Below are 16,282 nucleotides of genomic sequence, written 5' to 3' on the forward strand. Positions count from 1 at the left end.
CACAGAAGTTATTTAGATTTGCTTGCTTTTTGGAGAGTTCCTTATATTCTATCTATAACAAAATACTGTACAGCCTATAGTAATAGTTATGCTTTAAATATATTTATTACCAAAAAGTAGTGCTTTCTGCTCTTCCAGAATGTATTTATTTATAATGCTGGCCTTAATCTACTTAATGAGGAGGGCAGAAACAAAGATTAAACCAGGGTTAAATGACTTGCTTCATAGGATAAATCAAAGCATGGTAAGAATTCAGGACCAGGACTGCATTTCCTTCCTGGCAGGAAGTCTGCAAGTGATATACTAACTGTATTTTTTTTTTATTTTGATGACACTGTGTACTTCGTTTTGCATTAAACCTTCATCTCTTGTAAAAAAAAAAAAACAGAAAAACAAAAACTCCAAAAAGAATCTAGATCCCAACTGTTTTTTGTCCTTGATCTCTTCTTTCCACAAATAAAATGATGTTATGTTGAGGCCTGTAATAAGAAACCCAATGTTTGCTACAAAGTTTGTGCATTGTATACCCAGAAATTTATGTTAAATTCATGTGAAGCTCTAGATGTGTGTTTATATTCATTTAGTACCTTATGTGTTTTCAGGAAATTTTTTCAATATCCTTGTGTTAAATAAGGTTCCAGAAGTTATTGTGAAGGCTGTTACAGCATATCCTGAAAATGCAAAGTTACAAGCTGCAGCTCTCAGTTGTTTAGCTCTTCTGAGTGAGTAAATCTGTTTACTTGTTAATTTTTTCATTCTGGTAATTTCCTATAGTAATTGCAAACTCCTTTAATAGGAAAACCCTCAGGCCAGATAACTTTCACAGAGCTGGTTTCCTACATGCTTGCAGTTTGTTGTTTTACTTTGAGAAGGCTGTGTTCATATCCTATGCCCAACACTTTCACAGTGTTTAGAGGTGCTAAGTTATGTTGATAGATCTGAACAAAGCAAACTGTTTATTCATAGGCAAATATTGGATAATCCCTTAACATAAAATCTTTGGTTTTTAACAACACTGATTTGGTCCTGTGTTTGCCAGGTGTGACAGTATTGTGGCAGTTGATAGCAACACAAAATCAATGCTTATGCTTGAGTTCTGAAATCAGTTAAAAGATTTAAACTTTTCCTTGAACACACTTGGGGTGTTATTTTGAAACAGAAGTTAGTTAGCTAGTGGCAAAAAGTTAAGAATCTGGTCCTCTTTGAGTAATTGTTCCATACAGAAGAAATGCTGTTTAAAAGTCCATAAAATAGATTGGAAATCAGTACACACTCCATCATGCCTCAGATGCTGTTGGTCACTGTTGGTATCTTTTTTTTCCCATAAATGCTGAAAAATTGCAAGACTTATTTTAAATTCTCTTGCCCTTTCTGGGGCCAGTTATTTCTCTTGTAGCAACTGCAGTTTGCATTCTGGTTCTCAGTGGCATTGCTGAAGAATGTTGATGGCTCTGTAATAAGTGGTTACTTGCAAGTGCTTTACAGATATATTTTATGCCTGTGGTGTTCTGTATGTAAATACACAAGAAAAAAAGTTTGTGCAGGTCTTTTCAGAGCCAAAGCCTTGACTGATCTGTAACTATGTGCCCCATTTACTACACTGCAGTTAAGTTTTTTACTCTCTTTATAACCTTAAAGACATTTTTCAAATCTGTCATAGAGTTTATGCCAAAAGACTTCTCCCTTCCCAGGAAAGGCGTATCTTCCCACTAATTTTTGCACATGGGCAGTGTGAGCACCTCCATGACTACAGGATGGTTAAGATATAAGTATTTCGTTTTCACAGTAACAATTTCTTGTAAATATTTTATGTTTCAAGCTGAAACAATATTCTTAAACCGGGACTTGGAGGAAAGAAAAGAAGAGGAGGAGGAAGAAAAGTTATGCTGGTTAGAAGCATGTTACAGAGCATTAGAACTGCACCGAAAAAATACAGATGTGCTGGTGAGAACTTTTGGGTGATGGGAGTAAGGAAAGACTGCATTATGTAATGAATAAAATGTTTAGCAACATCCTTTTCTCACATATATCCTCAGGCTAAAAAGGTTTTAAGGACTGAATTAGATTTAGAATAAATCTTACCTTTCTTATCTTTGTTCAACTCAAGAGGTTTAAGTAACTACTTTGGCTCAAACGTGGGTAGTTAAGCTGAGACTATTACCTGAAACTTTGGCCATGCAAAGACTGTTGTTTAAATTCCTCCTCTATATCCAGCAGCCAAACACAGATCCATCAACAGAAGAACTAATCTCAGTCTAAAATTGGTATCAAAATGCAAATCAAATAAATGAGACTGTCACACATGTTTGTAACTCAGGCCTCTCCCAGCTATAATGTGACATTCTACATTTTCTTCTATTTCTGCATAGAGCACCTTATACCTCTGTTGTGGACTGAAAAGCAGTCAAACTATTGAAGTTTTTTCATATATTTTTAATCTTCTAAAGGTATATTTTCTTAATACTTTTGTCTCTGTTTAGGAGGCTGCGTGCTGGGCTTTGAAAAATCTGTTTCTGTATCAACGCAACCTTCATGAGAAGATTGGAGATGGAGATAATCAGTCAGTGTTATCCTGAACAGGATTTTTGGAAAATTATTAGGCCATTTGGGGTTTCATGTTTCAATTATTTTTAGTTTTCTTTCCTGTTTCCTAATATATGATGAAATGCATGATAATCTACCACACTTGGGAAAATTTCTTCAGAAGTGCACTGACCTTGAGTCACGAAAAGCTGCCTAAAACTGTGTTTTAATAAAGGATCAGAACAAAGTCTATTAGAGCTAATTTTTACAGTTCACAAGGAATTTTGTTTTCAGTTGCAATAAGGATAAAGAATGTGAGAATGGAGATAATAGCCAAGTTAAGATATCTGGTATGTAAGGAATATGGAAAAGCAGTGCTTGTTTTTTCCCACAAATCAGATGGAAGGGCACTGTAGAGGGGATGCTGCCTCATCAGGGAGAATCTGGACATGGGTATGACACAGATTTCTATTTTATTTAAGCTATTTTCCTGAGATGCTTGAAATTTAAGTAATTCAGTTTTAGCCTATTAGTACCTCTTTCTGCACCTCAGGTCACTTGCAAAGCATGGTACCAAGTGAATTCAGTGAGATTCAGACTAGACAAAGTTGTGTAGGTTACAAAGGTCTTTCTGTCAGTTGTTTCTATGGAAACATGTTACAAGCCCAGAGCAATCATCTAAAAATTTCGCTATGTCACATAGTACCTTTTTAGGAAACTGGATTGCAATTATGAAATAACTGCTGTGATGCAGTCCATGTGCAGTGATTTGTTTGTCTCTGAAAGGTTCCCAGTAGACAGAGCAGTGATGCTGTCCATGCTGATGCACTCCTCTTCAAAAGAAGTGTTTCAGGCAGCTGCTAGTACCTTGGCAATTTTGTCACAACAAAATGGTAAGGCACTTTAATTATCTTTACTTTCTAATTCAGTAGAAAGTTATTACATAAATACTAAAGAGAATTTAATGTGTTGTTGTATAAACACAATATTCCCTGTGATTAGAATATTATGCTGTTGTGTTCAGTAGGAAGGTTATTCCTTGCTTTGAAAAAGCTGTTGTTGGCTGGTACCAAAAAATACATGGAAGTAAAGAGCTCTCTGCCAGTTTATGTGTTGCAAATGCTACTTTTTGGAGCAGGAGACATGAAAAGAGCATTCTCTCTGTTTGCTTGTTTAAATATCTACCACGTCTGAATTTCATCAAGAGCAGCATTTGTTGAAAATTACATGAATAAGGAATACAGCCCAAGAAATACCATCTTCTTGCTTAACACAGGAGATCTCCGCAGTCCTGTGGACTTCAGTGAATCAAATTGTGTAGAAAGTTAAGCATGTGCATGCCAGTTTTCAAGATTGCTTTAGTCCTGATTGTGTCCCTAACATGGTTTCCTAACTTTTTTCAATTTGCAGACCCCCTCAAAATTTTTCAGTGGAGATGTGGACCCCTGGGTAGAGTGTTTAAGCCTACTGACAGTTGGCCTGCTTTTATTAGATACCTTTCCCAGAATCCTTTGAAATGGTTTTGGACCTCAAGTGGTTTGCAGGCTGCACATTGAAAACCACTGGCTAGATAGGAAGAAAAAGCCTAGCAGTTAATTACCATTCTCTCGGTGAGAAAGCACTGTTTCATCACTAGTTGACTGAGCCATCCAAGTACATAAAACCTAGCACTGGAAAGGTTTTATACTTATTTATGAGATCAATATCTATCTATATTGAGAGACAGATCTCATAAATGTGTGCATACTATTATCATATACCAGGTACTCTCATAACATGGGCCTCTTCCAAGTGGACCTCTTATTCCAAGTGGGCCTCTTATTCCTTTTGTAAATCTAAAGCAAGTTTTTCTTTTGTCTTTTTTTTAATTATTATTCCTTTTTTCCCCTTCAATGAATGTGCTTACAGCAAAAACAATAGATACAAAGAAGCTTAGTAAAACCCTCTGGCACAATGCAGAGTTGCTTGAACTAACTGTTTGAATGGATGTACTGACCTGGGAATATCAATATTTGGTGGTAGTTACTCTGATAATGTATCATATTTTTTTACTGTTCTGATATGTATTGGTTACAGTTATAACTACAATGTGTGCTTGGATATTTGAATTTTAAAAAATGAATTAACAAAAGTCAATAGAATGAAAAAATATTATTTCATTTTTGAAGCTTTATATTGAAAGTTGGAAGGCTTTTTTTGAAAGTTTTAAATTATACCTTCCCTACCCTATATGAGCACAGAGTACAATTACAAGGAAGAAGTTTAAGAATAAACATTTTTGAAAATAAAAGTAAAGCTATACATTCTCCTTCCCATCTGCTAACTTTATGTAAGTAAAAATAGCAGATGTATAGAAACTTATTAGATGATTGGAAATTATAATCTGTTTAATTAAGCTATGCAAAGAGAAGTCAGCTTCGGCTCAAGTTGTTTCCCATTCTAATTTACACAATAATGTGTGTTTGATGAGGGGAAAAAATGAAAAAAAGGAGGGGAAAAAAGCAGTTTTGTTGTTTTTCACAACTATACATAAAGAAAGAAAGATTTACTTACAGGATGCTTGCGATTTTGTGTTGTAGTAAATATTAGGAAGACACTCTTGGCAAAAGGCATACATATGAATGTTTTGGATATAATGAGGAAACATCCACAGTCTCCTGAAGTGATTGAAAGTGCCTGCAGGATTCTGAATCATGTTTTTGAAGGAAGGTAACATAATTAGAAATGCATGTCCGCTTCCAGAGTGAAGGTTTGTGAAATTCAGTGGGGTGAGCAGTTACATTTAAATTATTGACTGTCACTGATATTAAAATTGACCACAGCCTGACAGCTCTGTTTAAGACATGGAATTCTGTAAGCCCTGTAATCAAATGCCAAGGTGGATGTGTGTGGGGAGCTGCATGTTCTTCTCTTCATGGTTCTTGAGGAGTGAGATTTGAATAGACTCTCCCTGGGTGGTCACTCCTTCTGTTAGCCACACTGAATTCCACTGAGAGGCAGAAAATTCCCCACAATATCAACTTAATAACAGTGTTAATATTATTTTTGTGTTGGCTGGGATGGATATTTACATAGACCAAATTAGTGGAATGGTGTGAAAATAATATGATGAAAAAGACAATAGTTTAATTTGTATTTCATAGTTCAAATCAGATTAACAATATTCTGAAGGGTTATCACAGTGTTAATTGAGGAGGCAAATACACGTAAAATGTAGAAATGCATTTTTTTATTCATTTTAAAAATATTTTCAGTTTCCCTCATCTGGATATAATGACAGTAGCAGCATCAGAAGTTGTAAAAGCCATGAGGAAACATGAAAAATCACTCTCTGTACAACTGGAAGCACTTCGAGTCCTTTTACACTTTATGGGACCTGGTAAGTCATCCAAAGTCATAGATCCGATCAGAGAATAGAATCAGCTGGGTTTAATCTTTCTTATCTAATGAGACTGCCTTTAATGAGACTTCAGAAAATTACTGCAGTTCTGTACATAGCAGAGAACAGCTGTAAGTCTTTAGGAACATACAAGAAGGGGGAACATTTCTGAGGTATTTAAGGTAAGAGACCAAAATTATCACTGCTGATTTCCCCTTGATTTCACCAGTGAAGAGTGAAGAGTTACCTCCATTACTTCTAAGGAGTTCAGGGAATGAGTGTGGAGCTGTCACTGTGATTCTGTATTTTCATCATTGATCCCCTTTAAGAGAAAGCATGATAATGACCTGAACACTGTTGTATCACAGAATGAAATTGTTTTGGTCGAATCTCTTGGAAGGAACATAAAAATCGGACAGTGATTTAAAGATATGTAATATACAATATATACTATTTTCTACAAAAAATGAGAAACCAAACTGACTAACTTAGAAATTCCTTTCCAAAAAAACCCTCTTTAGCAGCAGTCCACAGGGGGGAAAAACTGTTCTTTGTTAGTTTTATGCCTTTAGTAGAATTTAGGAGTTTTAACTCTTTTTATCACTGTACTGCTGTATATCCTGCAATTTTCCTCTCACATTAAGAATGAGAGTACAGACATGGGATACTGGTTTTTTTTCAGAACAACTTTTTTCAGGCATCTCTGCAGTTTGAGTTGAACATTTGCAAAACCATGAAGTCTGAAAATAGTAACTTGGCTGAAATGCAGACCAATTGCAGGTTTTCAGTTTCCTTCTATTATTTGAGTTACAATCCCAATATTTCCCTCTTTTCAACAAGCAGAAGGATAAAGACTTGATATATGTATTCTAACGTATAGGCAAGGCACTTTGTTTGCCAGGATCCTGGAAGTGAGGTCCTTCTAAAGTGTAATCAAACACAGAAAATGCCAACTGGATGTTGGAACTTGCAGGTTAATTAGAGAATAAAAAAGTAATTAATGGGAAAATAACAATCAGAACAAATATGAATGCTGAAGTGACTTTTAAAGGACTTCTGGGTACTTTCTCAAGTGTCACTTGACTACCAAGTGCCAAAAGCTACAACAAAGGTAAACTTGAAAGGCCTTTCTCTGTTCTTTTATATGTGCTCACATTCCACTTAATGTCATCTGTGTGTAAAATTTGTCCCATGATGTGCTGCCAAGTGAGCAAGGACAAATAGTTTATAGCTTCTCTGTAGTGCCTCCATTCCAGAAGGAAGAGGCATTCTGAAGTAGGTATCAGGAAGACCAAGAAACTGCATAGCTCAAAAAAGCAATACATTGCAAAGTACCTCAGGCCAAATTCTTTGGCATGATTTTGTGTTTTCATAGTAAGCAGTGAGCAAACATGTGGTGAAATCGTCCTTTCAAACACAATATACTCACATTACAATGGAACGGTGGAGGAACTCCAGTCTGTAATACAGTGTTTTGAAAATGTCATAAGATCTGAGTTATGCCGAGTCACTCTGTGTTCAATTTGATTGTTAGATTGTTACATTGAGTTAATACTGGGGAGATTATGAAATCTGCTGTTCTGAGGAAGGTTGTTTTCTGTTGTTGCAGATACAAAGCATGAACACCAGAATGGTTCTTCCAGAGATGTGGGAGATGCTGCTTTTGCACTCACAGTAAAAGTCATTAAAAGCCAATGTCTGTTGGAGGGAACTCACTCGTTGGTGCTTAATGCTTTGAACAGGGTATAGTTAAAGCTTTATTCTAGTAGATTTTGTCATTATTTTACACTTGCAATGGTGAAGCATTTCTCAGTTTTAGTTCTGCATTGATTTGCCTATTGATTTGACAGAATTAATCTTACCTCCTTAGTTTTATTGATCTTTTGAGGTTTCTTCTTACTTTCTTTCCTGGAGTGTATTATATGATCCTTTATATAATAACTCTAAGAGATATTTATAGAAACAAAGCAAATTTTTTTAAAAGATACAGTTTATTTTGATTTTTTTTAAATGGACTAGTGTGTACAGGAAAAGTGTCCTCATGCCTACACCTCAGCTACACATAGAATTGAGTGGGCAACTCAGTTGTCTCCATTCCTTTCACTGGTCAGTTCTGTAAATTTTTCCAGCCACTGGAAAACACAATGGTCACAGTGCCTTGAAGGGGAAGCTGAAAAATGAAAGGCTGAAGCAGACTCAGTCTATACAACGAAAACACAGGGCACTTTGCACAGCAAATAAACCTTAAATCCTAGTGATGGGAAAGGTTTAACTTTATGGTCATCATAAGAATTCCATCTCTACAAGGTTTTCAAGCTTCACATGACCACAGTCATAATGTAGCAATTTGTAATTTTTAAAAAAAAAACTCTCAAGAATTTTAAGTTTTCCAAACAGCTCCAGCCAAGGAAACTTATGTCTCTTACATTTATTACAGAAGTCAGAGCAAGTAATGAATCAATGAAACAGTGTCTAAAGGACATTTTTTGACCTGAAGATAACAGATATAGGAGTTAACAAGGGAGGTAAAATAATTTTTGCTTAGAGAAGGTGTTACAGTCTTTAGTGCTTTGTGGTCATCCCGACTGCATTTTCCAACCCAGCTGGTTTGTGGTTTTGGGGTAGTACAATATCAACCAGAAGGGCTAGAAATTGACACATTTTAATGAAAAACTGGAGGCAGAATAAGGACAAAGATGGATGTGACTCCACTGAAATAATTTTGCAGATTCACAAATCAACTGTGATGGCTGTGATCCTCTCAGATCTAGGCTTCATTTAGGCTTTCTCCATCTAGAAATTGGGGGGGAAACTGGGAAAAATATCACAACTTGTTGAATGACTGTATAACTAAACCCCAAATACTAAAATCTTCATGAGGTCTGGTAATAGGTATGTTGCTTTGTATCTTTTTATTTTTATTTTTTTTCAGTTGCCACCATACTAATCACTTGTGCCCATTCTCAAAAAAACCCCACATTTTTGTTCCTTCTTAGCCACAAAGGAAGTACATTTTCTCCCTCTCTTTGTCCTAAGAAAGTGGTATGAACTTATCAATGATTGTACTGAAAATTTGAGGGGAAAAAATGAGCAGCTGAAACTGATGGTTGATAAGGAAACCTTTTTAAAATCGTGATTGTTATTTAATGTCACATCAGCTGTAATTTCACATACTTAAGGGAAATAAGCACTTGTTCTTACGGAACAACATTAAAAACAAGCAACTTTTTTCTTGCTCTTGTAAGCAGAACAAACTTCATGTGCTTTTTTATTCCTTTCTTCATCAGTTTATTGGAAATCCTAGCATTCAGAAGTGTGGATTAAAACTACTTGCTTCTGTAGCTGAGTGCACTGGTGCACTAGAGATCTTAATCCAGCAAGGAGCTACTGACACTGTGCTTCACACGCTGCAGATGTATCCAGATGAACAAGGTAGGGAAGTGTTCTGTCAGTAGAATGAGAATGATGAGGTAGGAGGGTTTGATGAAGCACAGAGGCTGTGACCCATCTATAGCTCTCTTTAGTGCTGGATGTGATGTAGGTTGTCTATTGCACTCTTTAGTGCTGGATGTGATGTAGGTTGTCCCATGCTGTCTTTAGTGCTGGATGTATTGTAGGTTGTCCCATGCTCTCTTTAGTGCTGGATGTGTTGTAGGTTGTCTGTCACTGTCTTTAGTGCTGGATGTGTTGTAGGTTGTCTGTCACTGTCTTTAGTGCTGGATGTGTTGTAGGTTGTCTGTCACTGTCTTTAGTGCTGGATGTGTTGTAGGTTGTCTGTCACTGTCTTTAGTGCTGGATGTGTTGTAGGTTGTCTGTCACTGTCTTTAGTGCTGGATGTGTTGTAGGTTGTCTGTCACTGTCTTTAGTGCTGGATGTGTTGTAGGTTGTCTGTCACTGTCTTTAGTGCTGGATGTGATGTAGGTTGTCTGTCACTGTCTTTAGTGCTGGATGTGTTGTAGGTTGTCTGTCACTGTCTTTAGTGCTGGATGTGTTGTAGGTTGTCTGTCACTGTCTTTAGTGCTGCATGTAGGTTGCATGGCAAGAAGAGGCTGCAGTACTGCATAGTCCTTGAGTTTCACCCATGTTGTGGTTATGCCTGGCCCTGTAATACCTTATGCAAATAGCTTCCTGGAATGTAACTAAAAGACTGCTTAAATCATGAATTTATTCCACTCAGAATGTCTGAATTATCAATGTCTGAATGATACTTATTTTCCTTCTAGACATACAGTGTTTGGGTTTGATTCTTCTACGCTCTTTGATTACAAGAAAGAGTTTGTGCATTGCAACTATGCATGTCCTGGCAGCAGTTCTGGTGTCTACTCTGCGACGTTTTAAAGAAGTCACTGAAATCCAGATGCATGTACGTGTCATCTCTGTGTGTAAAGATGAAAATGAAAGCCAAAACCTTAGAAAATTATTTTAATGTAGTTATATTTGAAGTAGAATTCCTTATTTTACTTACTTCATCTTGATTTTATTGCAATTACTAGATTAGTATAAACCTGTGTAATTAAACTGATACTTGTGTTGTAGAGATGGTTTTCTTGGAGGCATATATTCAACCCAGAATGTGTAAGCATAGATTAAGTGTTTATCTAAAACTTCTGAAATTTGCAAACTAGAACAAATTTCTCAGTGATGATCCATCCTGTCAATCTATAACCATTTAATGAAATAACTATCGTTATATTATTGATTGCCCTTTTTTGAGAAGTCATAGAAAATAACTTAGTTCCCAGCCTTGTCACCCACAATAAACTTTGTGCAGGAATGCTGTATTTAAGAAAGGGTATTGGTGGACTGCTGTGTCACACTTGGGACCCACATCTGTATATGGAAGGGAAGTTCCTACACTGTCTGAAAACACATCTTCAGTTCTCCTTGTGTGAAAGTTCTGTTTCCTCTACTTCAGAAGTTTTCCCTGTTTGTTGGCAGTTTCATTTTTCTAGCACAATGGAGCTTGCCTGTGACATCAGCTTTCTGTGAGAGTTGCTGTGCTTATGTTTCAGCTCAATATGAAAAGATCACAAGTACAGCCTCCCTTCTTTGCTGCTGTTTTTCCTTCAACCTTGCCATCTTTAGCTTAGCAACCAATGTAGAGAGAAATAACAATAATGTGCTGAAATAAGGATGTTACTCTAAGTGATTAAGCCTCAATTAGGGACAGAGTCCCTAATTTACCCAGCTGGTACTTCTAAGTGGACTTTACTTGCAGAATCACGGGATAATTTCATGTTTCTGCTTAGTGTTTAGATATACCTGTTAACTTTTTCATTTTTTTACTGAGCAACACACTGGAACAGAGGATGTATCTTCATTCCATATCCTTAGAAGGAAGTTGTTTCATCTCTGCATTTTCAGGAAATCATGAGTACATTTGTCACTGCCAGGCAGGATGTTGTCAGATATTAAGGTGCATATTTGGCTTTTCAAAGTGTCAGTTAATATATGTTTAAGTGGGTCAGCTAAACAAGCATGAAACTCCAGCTATATAAACACAGAGACTCCAGGTATTTCTGCCTTCTCTCCTGATCTTCACTGATTTGTGAATTATTGCATGTTTAAAAGCAAGACCAAAAATTAAAGCACATATCTTTTGGTCGAAATTCGATTTTGTTGCATGACTTGTTTGAAAATGACACTTTTTAACACTGTACTTCTCTCAATTTTCTCATTGTGTTCTTAGGGATTTCATGCAATCTTGTCAATTCTTGGCTTGTCACCATGTTTTGCAAAGCTGCTGATAAATGAATCGTTTGACACAGTCATTTTCTACCAGATGTCTATGTGTTTCACTGACCAGCGAGATCGACAGGTATCTTCCTTCCTTGACAGCTCCACAGCTAAAAAATGTTGCTGTTCTTTTTGTCCTAACTTCTGTTGTCTTCCCATTCAGTTTCAAAGCCTGTGTTGTAATTGTTTTGCTAAAATAGCTGAAAATGATGATTTGAAAAATACGATGCTGGAAAAAGCATGTATGGAGTACAATAGTATCATGGCTGAATGTTTACTTCTGCTGGGAGCTGATATTAATAAGAAGACAAAGACAAGCTCTTTGATCTATCAGGTAATATATGGAAATATATATATAATTTTATTGCTTTAAAATTTGTGCTTTTGTGTTCCTTTCTGTTTTCATGTAAACATTGATTTGACAGAACACAGAGCAATACCCAATGCAGTCTGACTGGGACCTGAGTGGTGTTAATCATCGTTACTGACAGTGACTTCAGCTTCAGTCTGATATTCACTGAAATGCCCTTCCCTGTACTGAAGCTTGCAGGTCACTGTCACATGGAATATGTCCACACTGTCAGTTTGGTTCTACTGCAAGCTCACTTTAAAGTCTGTGCTCTCCAGCTGTTTACCATGTTCATGTGCAAACCTGTGTTCAGTCAAGTACTGACCTAGCCTGAGCTTGGAGTGTTTTTGAAGAAGACTTAAGCTTTTCAAGTTACCAGTCAGGTTTTTTTTGAACTAATCAGGTGTAGAATGCATCAAGCCCAAAAAGACCAGGAGCTGGTGTTGCAGATTTAGCTCTTTCCAAGCTCTGTGAGGCCAAAGTACCAATGGGGCAGCAGGCAGCACTGTGTATTGATAGGTTTCAGTGTGCTTAGTCCCACATTGCTCTAGACCTGTGAAGGTGCCTTTGCCCAAAATGTTTGTCCCAGACTGGTGGATTTTTTTTCCTTTGTGTTGTACTTGAAGATGCATACAGTCTTCAGTGTTTGTGCTGATTTAACTGTTCTGGTTAGACTTTATGCCAGCATAGCTAAAGTAGTATGACACCTTGGAATGCCTGAAGTCACACTAGCAAAGTGGTTTATCCAGACTGCAGCCACATCCAGAGTATCAACTATTTGAATTATGTAAGTATCCTAAAAAAGGCCATAGGCCAACATCCCATCTGGATTCAGCCTTGCCAGTGGAGAGGCTGCTCCCACATGCAAGTACTCCTTGCTAAATGTGACTGCCTTTGATTTTTTATTTTTTTAAGAGAAGTGGTGTGTATAAGCACTTCTTAATTTTGCTTCAGTGACAAGGTCTGAAACAGTCTGAGAGAACCTCAGCAATACTGCCCACAGGGAACTGGGAAGTGTTCGGTTCTGCTGGCAGGACTGACTGGGTGATGAAGCACAGCTGAGTTTGGAACCACCCATCCATCCACGGGGTGTGAGGTTGGCCAATCAGTGCTAGCAAACCACTGTGAACATAATGAAGTAACTGGCAGTATTTCTTAAAATTATTTTTGATATTCACAATCAACATTGGTCTGTGTAGCAATGCAGGCTTGGAGATTGGGCGGAGTAAAGCTGACTGAACCATAGAATCATTAAGGTTGGAAAAGATCTCCAAGATCATCGAGTCCAGTCTTTGACTGAGCACCACGTTGTCAACTAAACCATGGCACTAAGTGCCACATCCAGTTGTTTCTTGAACACTTCCAGGGATGGGAGCTCCACTGCTTCCCTGGGCAGCCCATTCTGGTGCTTAACCACCCTTTCAATAAAGAAATTCTTCCTGATGTCCAACCTGAACCTTCCCTGGCACAGCTTGAGGCCATTTCCTTTCATCCTGTCACTTGCTGCCTGGGAGAAGAGTCTGACCCCCACCTTGCCACACCCTCCTTTCAGGTGCTTAAAGCTAGTAGACCTGAGCTCCATAGCACTAGGCAAGGTTTGATGAGTCTCACTGGTGTTGCCTGTTCATCAAATATCCAGATACAACATAACAACACCTAAGCATCTTTTTTCCACTAAACAGATAAATAAATGGAGTTGCCATAGACCACATGAAATAACCAAACCAGATAAGTTGCTGTTTGTTTTTGCTTGAAAATTGTGTGTACTCATGGCAATAATTACAATTGCAGAACTCAAACATTTGATACATTTTGGGCAAAGACTTTATGGAAATGGGAGTTGTTTATCAGATGCCTGAGGGATGCATATGCTCCAAGGAGTAAGGAATTGTGTAACTGAAAAAGAGTCACAATCCTAAAGATAAAGTGAATTGGAACTTGAGACAAGCCTCTTAATGCACTCTGAGCTGTTGTTTGAATGCCTTACATAATGTTTTTAATTGCTTTTCTCTGTTAGGTTTGTGACAAAGGAAATAATCCTAAATTGGTGGAATTGCTATTAGCCAATGGTGCTCGAGAGCAGGATGTTAGAAGTGCTTTGACCATCAGTATAAAGAGAGGAGATAGCCAAATCATCAGCTTGCTCTTGAAGAAGCTTAGCCTTGATGTCACCAACAGCAGTATATGTCTTGGAGGATTTGGTATTGGGAGACTAGAACCTTCCTGGCTCATTCCTTTGTTCCCAGATAAACTTACTCCACTAAAAAAACAAAGTGAGTATATATAGAAACTTTTATATCTGTTGATGGTACTATGAAAGTGTTTAAGATCAAGACTTTGAGTTCAGATTCTCTTCATAGCACTCAGCTGGTTATAGAAAGTCTGACAAAACCTGAAAACATCAAGTTATTTCTACTGTTTTTTTAAAGCTATTTGGTTTGCTTGTAGAATATTCTGTATTTTCCATTTTTTGTACATACAGATGCAGGTTCTGCACTGGCAAGAATGGTGCTTAAATTCCAGATGAAGAATGTTTCAGAGGAGAGATCAAGAGCATTCTCTGATCCAAACTTCTCTGAAGATGGAGTGGATAAAAACTATGATTGGAATTTCATACCTGACCCATTAGTGGACAGTATTTTTCCTTTGAGTGATGATATTGATAGTGAAGGTAATTGTATTTCTTTTCTTTTTTCTTTTTGTAATCCCAATCTAGAATAGCAGGGCCATACTATAGCCATAAATCAGTTGTTTATTTGTATTTGTGATACGATACTACCTATGAAGGAAAAACTTCTATGTAAAATTTCATTCACGGTAACATTGGAGAATAGTTTATGGTGAGTAAGTATGTGCTTTATCTATAAAATTAGGACTTAAAAGAATTTTATTATCCATTTAAAATTAGTTCTTCATGCATTCAGTAGATAGAAAAAATGGGATTCATACAACCAAATTTAGATTTTGACTGTTTGCTGTTTGTCTATGAGCTGCCTTTATAGTCTATAGCAAAACACAAGCACTTCAAGAGCCCAGTTTGTCTCCTCATGAAGTTGGATGTATTGCAATCTGAGTTGTCTGTAAATAAAGTTTACACAACCAGATTTGGTATAGAGGACTATACTATTAACAAATAAAGTAAATGAAACAAGACCTATCCCAAAGATGACTAATTGATCAGAAAGTGTAAATGACAGCTGTGTGTTCAGTCCAACTTCATTCTTGGTTACCATGTCAGGACATCTGAACGCCTTTAACTTATAAAAGGACAGCATTTCAGTCTATAATATCAGCAGCTTTATAATAAAAGTGCCTAAATTGGCAACATTTTTATTTTTTGTTCAAAAGTCGCTCTTGTTTTAGAACAGCTGGCTACTTAAAATCATCACAGGTGAAGAATTTGAATTTGGCAGTCAGAGAATCCTAAGAAAGGTTTTGTTCTTTTCCTTTATATCTTTACATACTGTTTTTCATTTCTGTAGGTCTGTTTGTTGTCCCACATAGAAATGTTGATATCATTAAAAAATAGTCTTTACTATCAAGAGTGATTATAGGAGTTTTAAAAGTAGCTTTGAGAAGAGGGACACCTAAATCACCAAATCCAGAGTGGTATTTGATGTTTCGTTCTCAACAAATGTGGAAGTGCAAATTCATCTATTAAACTTTCTGTATTTTATTATTTACGCTGCAGTAGCAGAAAGATGTGCTATGAATAGTGTACAGTAATCCCAACTCGATCGAAATTTTGAGTCATAAGACATCAGGGTAAGAATCTGATGATGATACTTGGTCATATTTGAAGCATCTTGGATTAGTATGGTCCAAGTGCTCTAAAAAATGTTGACAACATTCTTGGCCTGTTGCACACCCAGTTAACCAGCGAAATCTTTTGAAATGTTCTGATGCTTTTGAAATGTATCTCTCCTTTGTATGTCAGCATCTATATTACAGCTGAATTCTGAGCCTCATCTTTAAATACATTTTCTTACTTATTTCTTCTCCTGTGTTCAAGGAAGTGATGGTTCACTTTTTACAAAGAAGAAGTCCAATTCCATTGCAGTTGCTGATTTATATTTTAGGGAAATGGCATATCAAAGAGGTTCTCCTACTTTACCACGACATTCCTACTCTGTGGTAAGTGAGATCCTTGATCATTCCAGGCTTTCAAGTACAACTGCATTGCCGACTGCAAAATTTTTAATATTCAAGAGTTAGGAAAGGTCATGTAACGATACGGGCTTTTGTCTGACTGTTTCCTTCTTTTGTGGTGCTTTGTACGGATGAGAGTTTATGTC

General features: G+C 36.9%; 1 protein-coding gene across 1 annotated transcript in view; it reads left to right on the forward strand.

The window, feature by feature from the left end:
* Positions 1-16,282, forward strand: part of LRRK2 (leucine rich repeat kinase 2) — a 63,885-nt gene that overhangs the window by 15,793 nt on the left and 31,810 nt on the right. Inside the window, exons 8-21 of the mRNA XM_071552608.1 lie at positions 603-722; positions 1,820-1,944; positions 2,481-2,560; positions 3,310-3,416; positions 5,103-5,232; positions 5,778-5,902; positions 7,512-7,645; positions 9,190-9,334; positions 10,126-10,265; positions 11,592-11,720; positions 11,802-11,972; positions 14,005-14,260; positions 14,470-14,658; positions 16,000-16,121. Coding sequence (XP_071408709.1) covers positions 603-722; positions 1,820-1,944; positions 2,481-2,560; positions 3,310-3,416; positions 5,103-5,232; positions 5,778-5,902; positions 7,512-7,645; positions 9,190-9,334; positions 10,126-10,265; positions 11,592-11,720; positions 11,802-11,972; positions 14,005-14,260; positions 14,470-14,658; positions 16,000-16,121 — 1,973 coding nt within the window. The remainder of the gene's footprint in view (positions 1-602; positions 723-1,819; positions 1,945-2,480; positions 2,561-3,309; positions 3,417-5,102; positions 5,233-5,777; positions 5,903-7,511; positions 7,646-9,189; positions 9,335-10,125; positions 10,266-11,591; positions 11,721-11,801; positions 11,973-14,004; positions 14,261-14,469; positions 14,659-15,999; positions 16,122-16,282) is intronic.

This window comes from Pithys albifrons, chromosome 3 (assembly GCF_047495875.1).
Source record: "Pithys albifrons albifrons isolate INPA30051 chromosome 3, PitAlb_v1, whole genome shotgun sequence".
In the NCBI taxonomy this organism is placed as follows: Eukaryota; Metazoa; Chordata; class Aves; order Passeriformes; family Thamnophilidae; genus Pithys; species Pithys albifrons.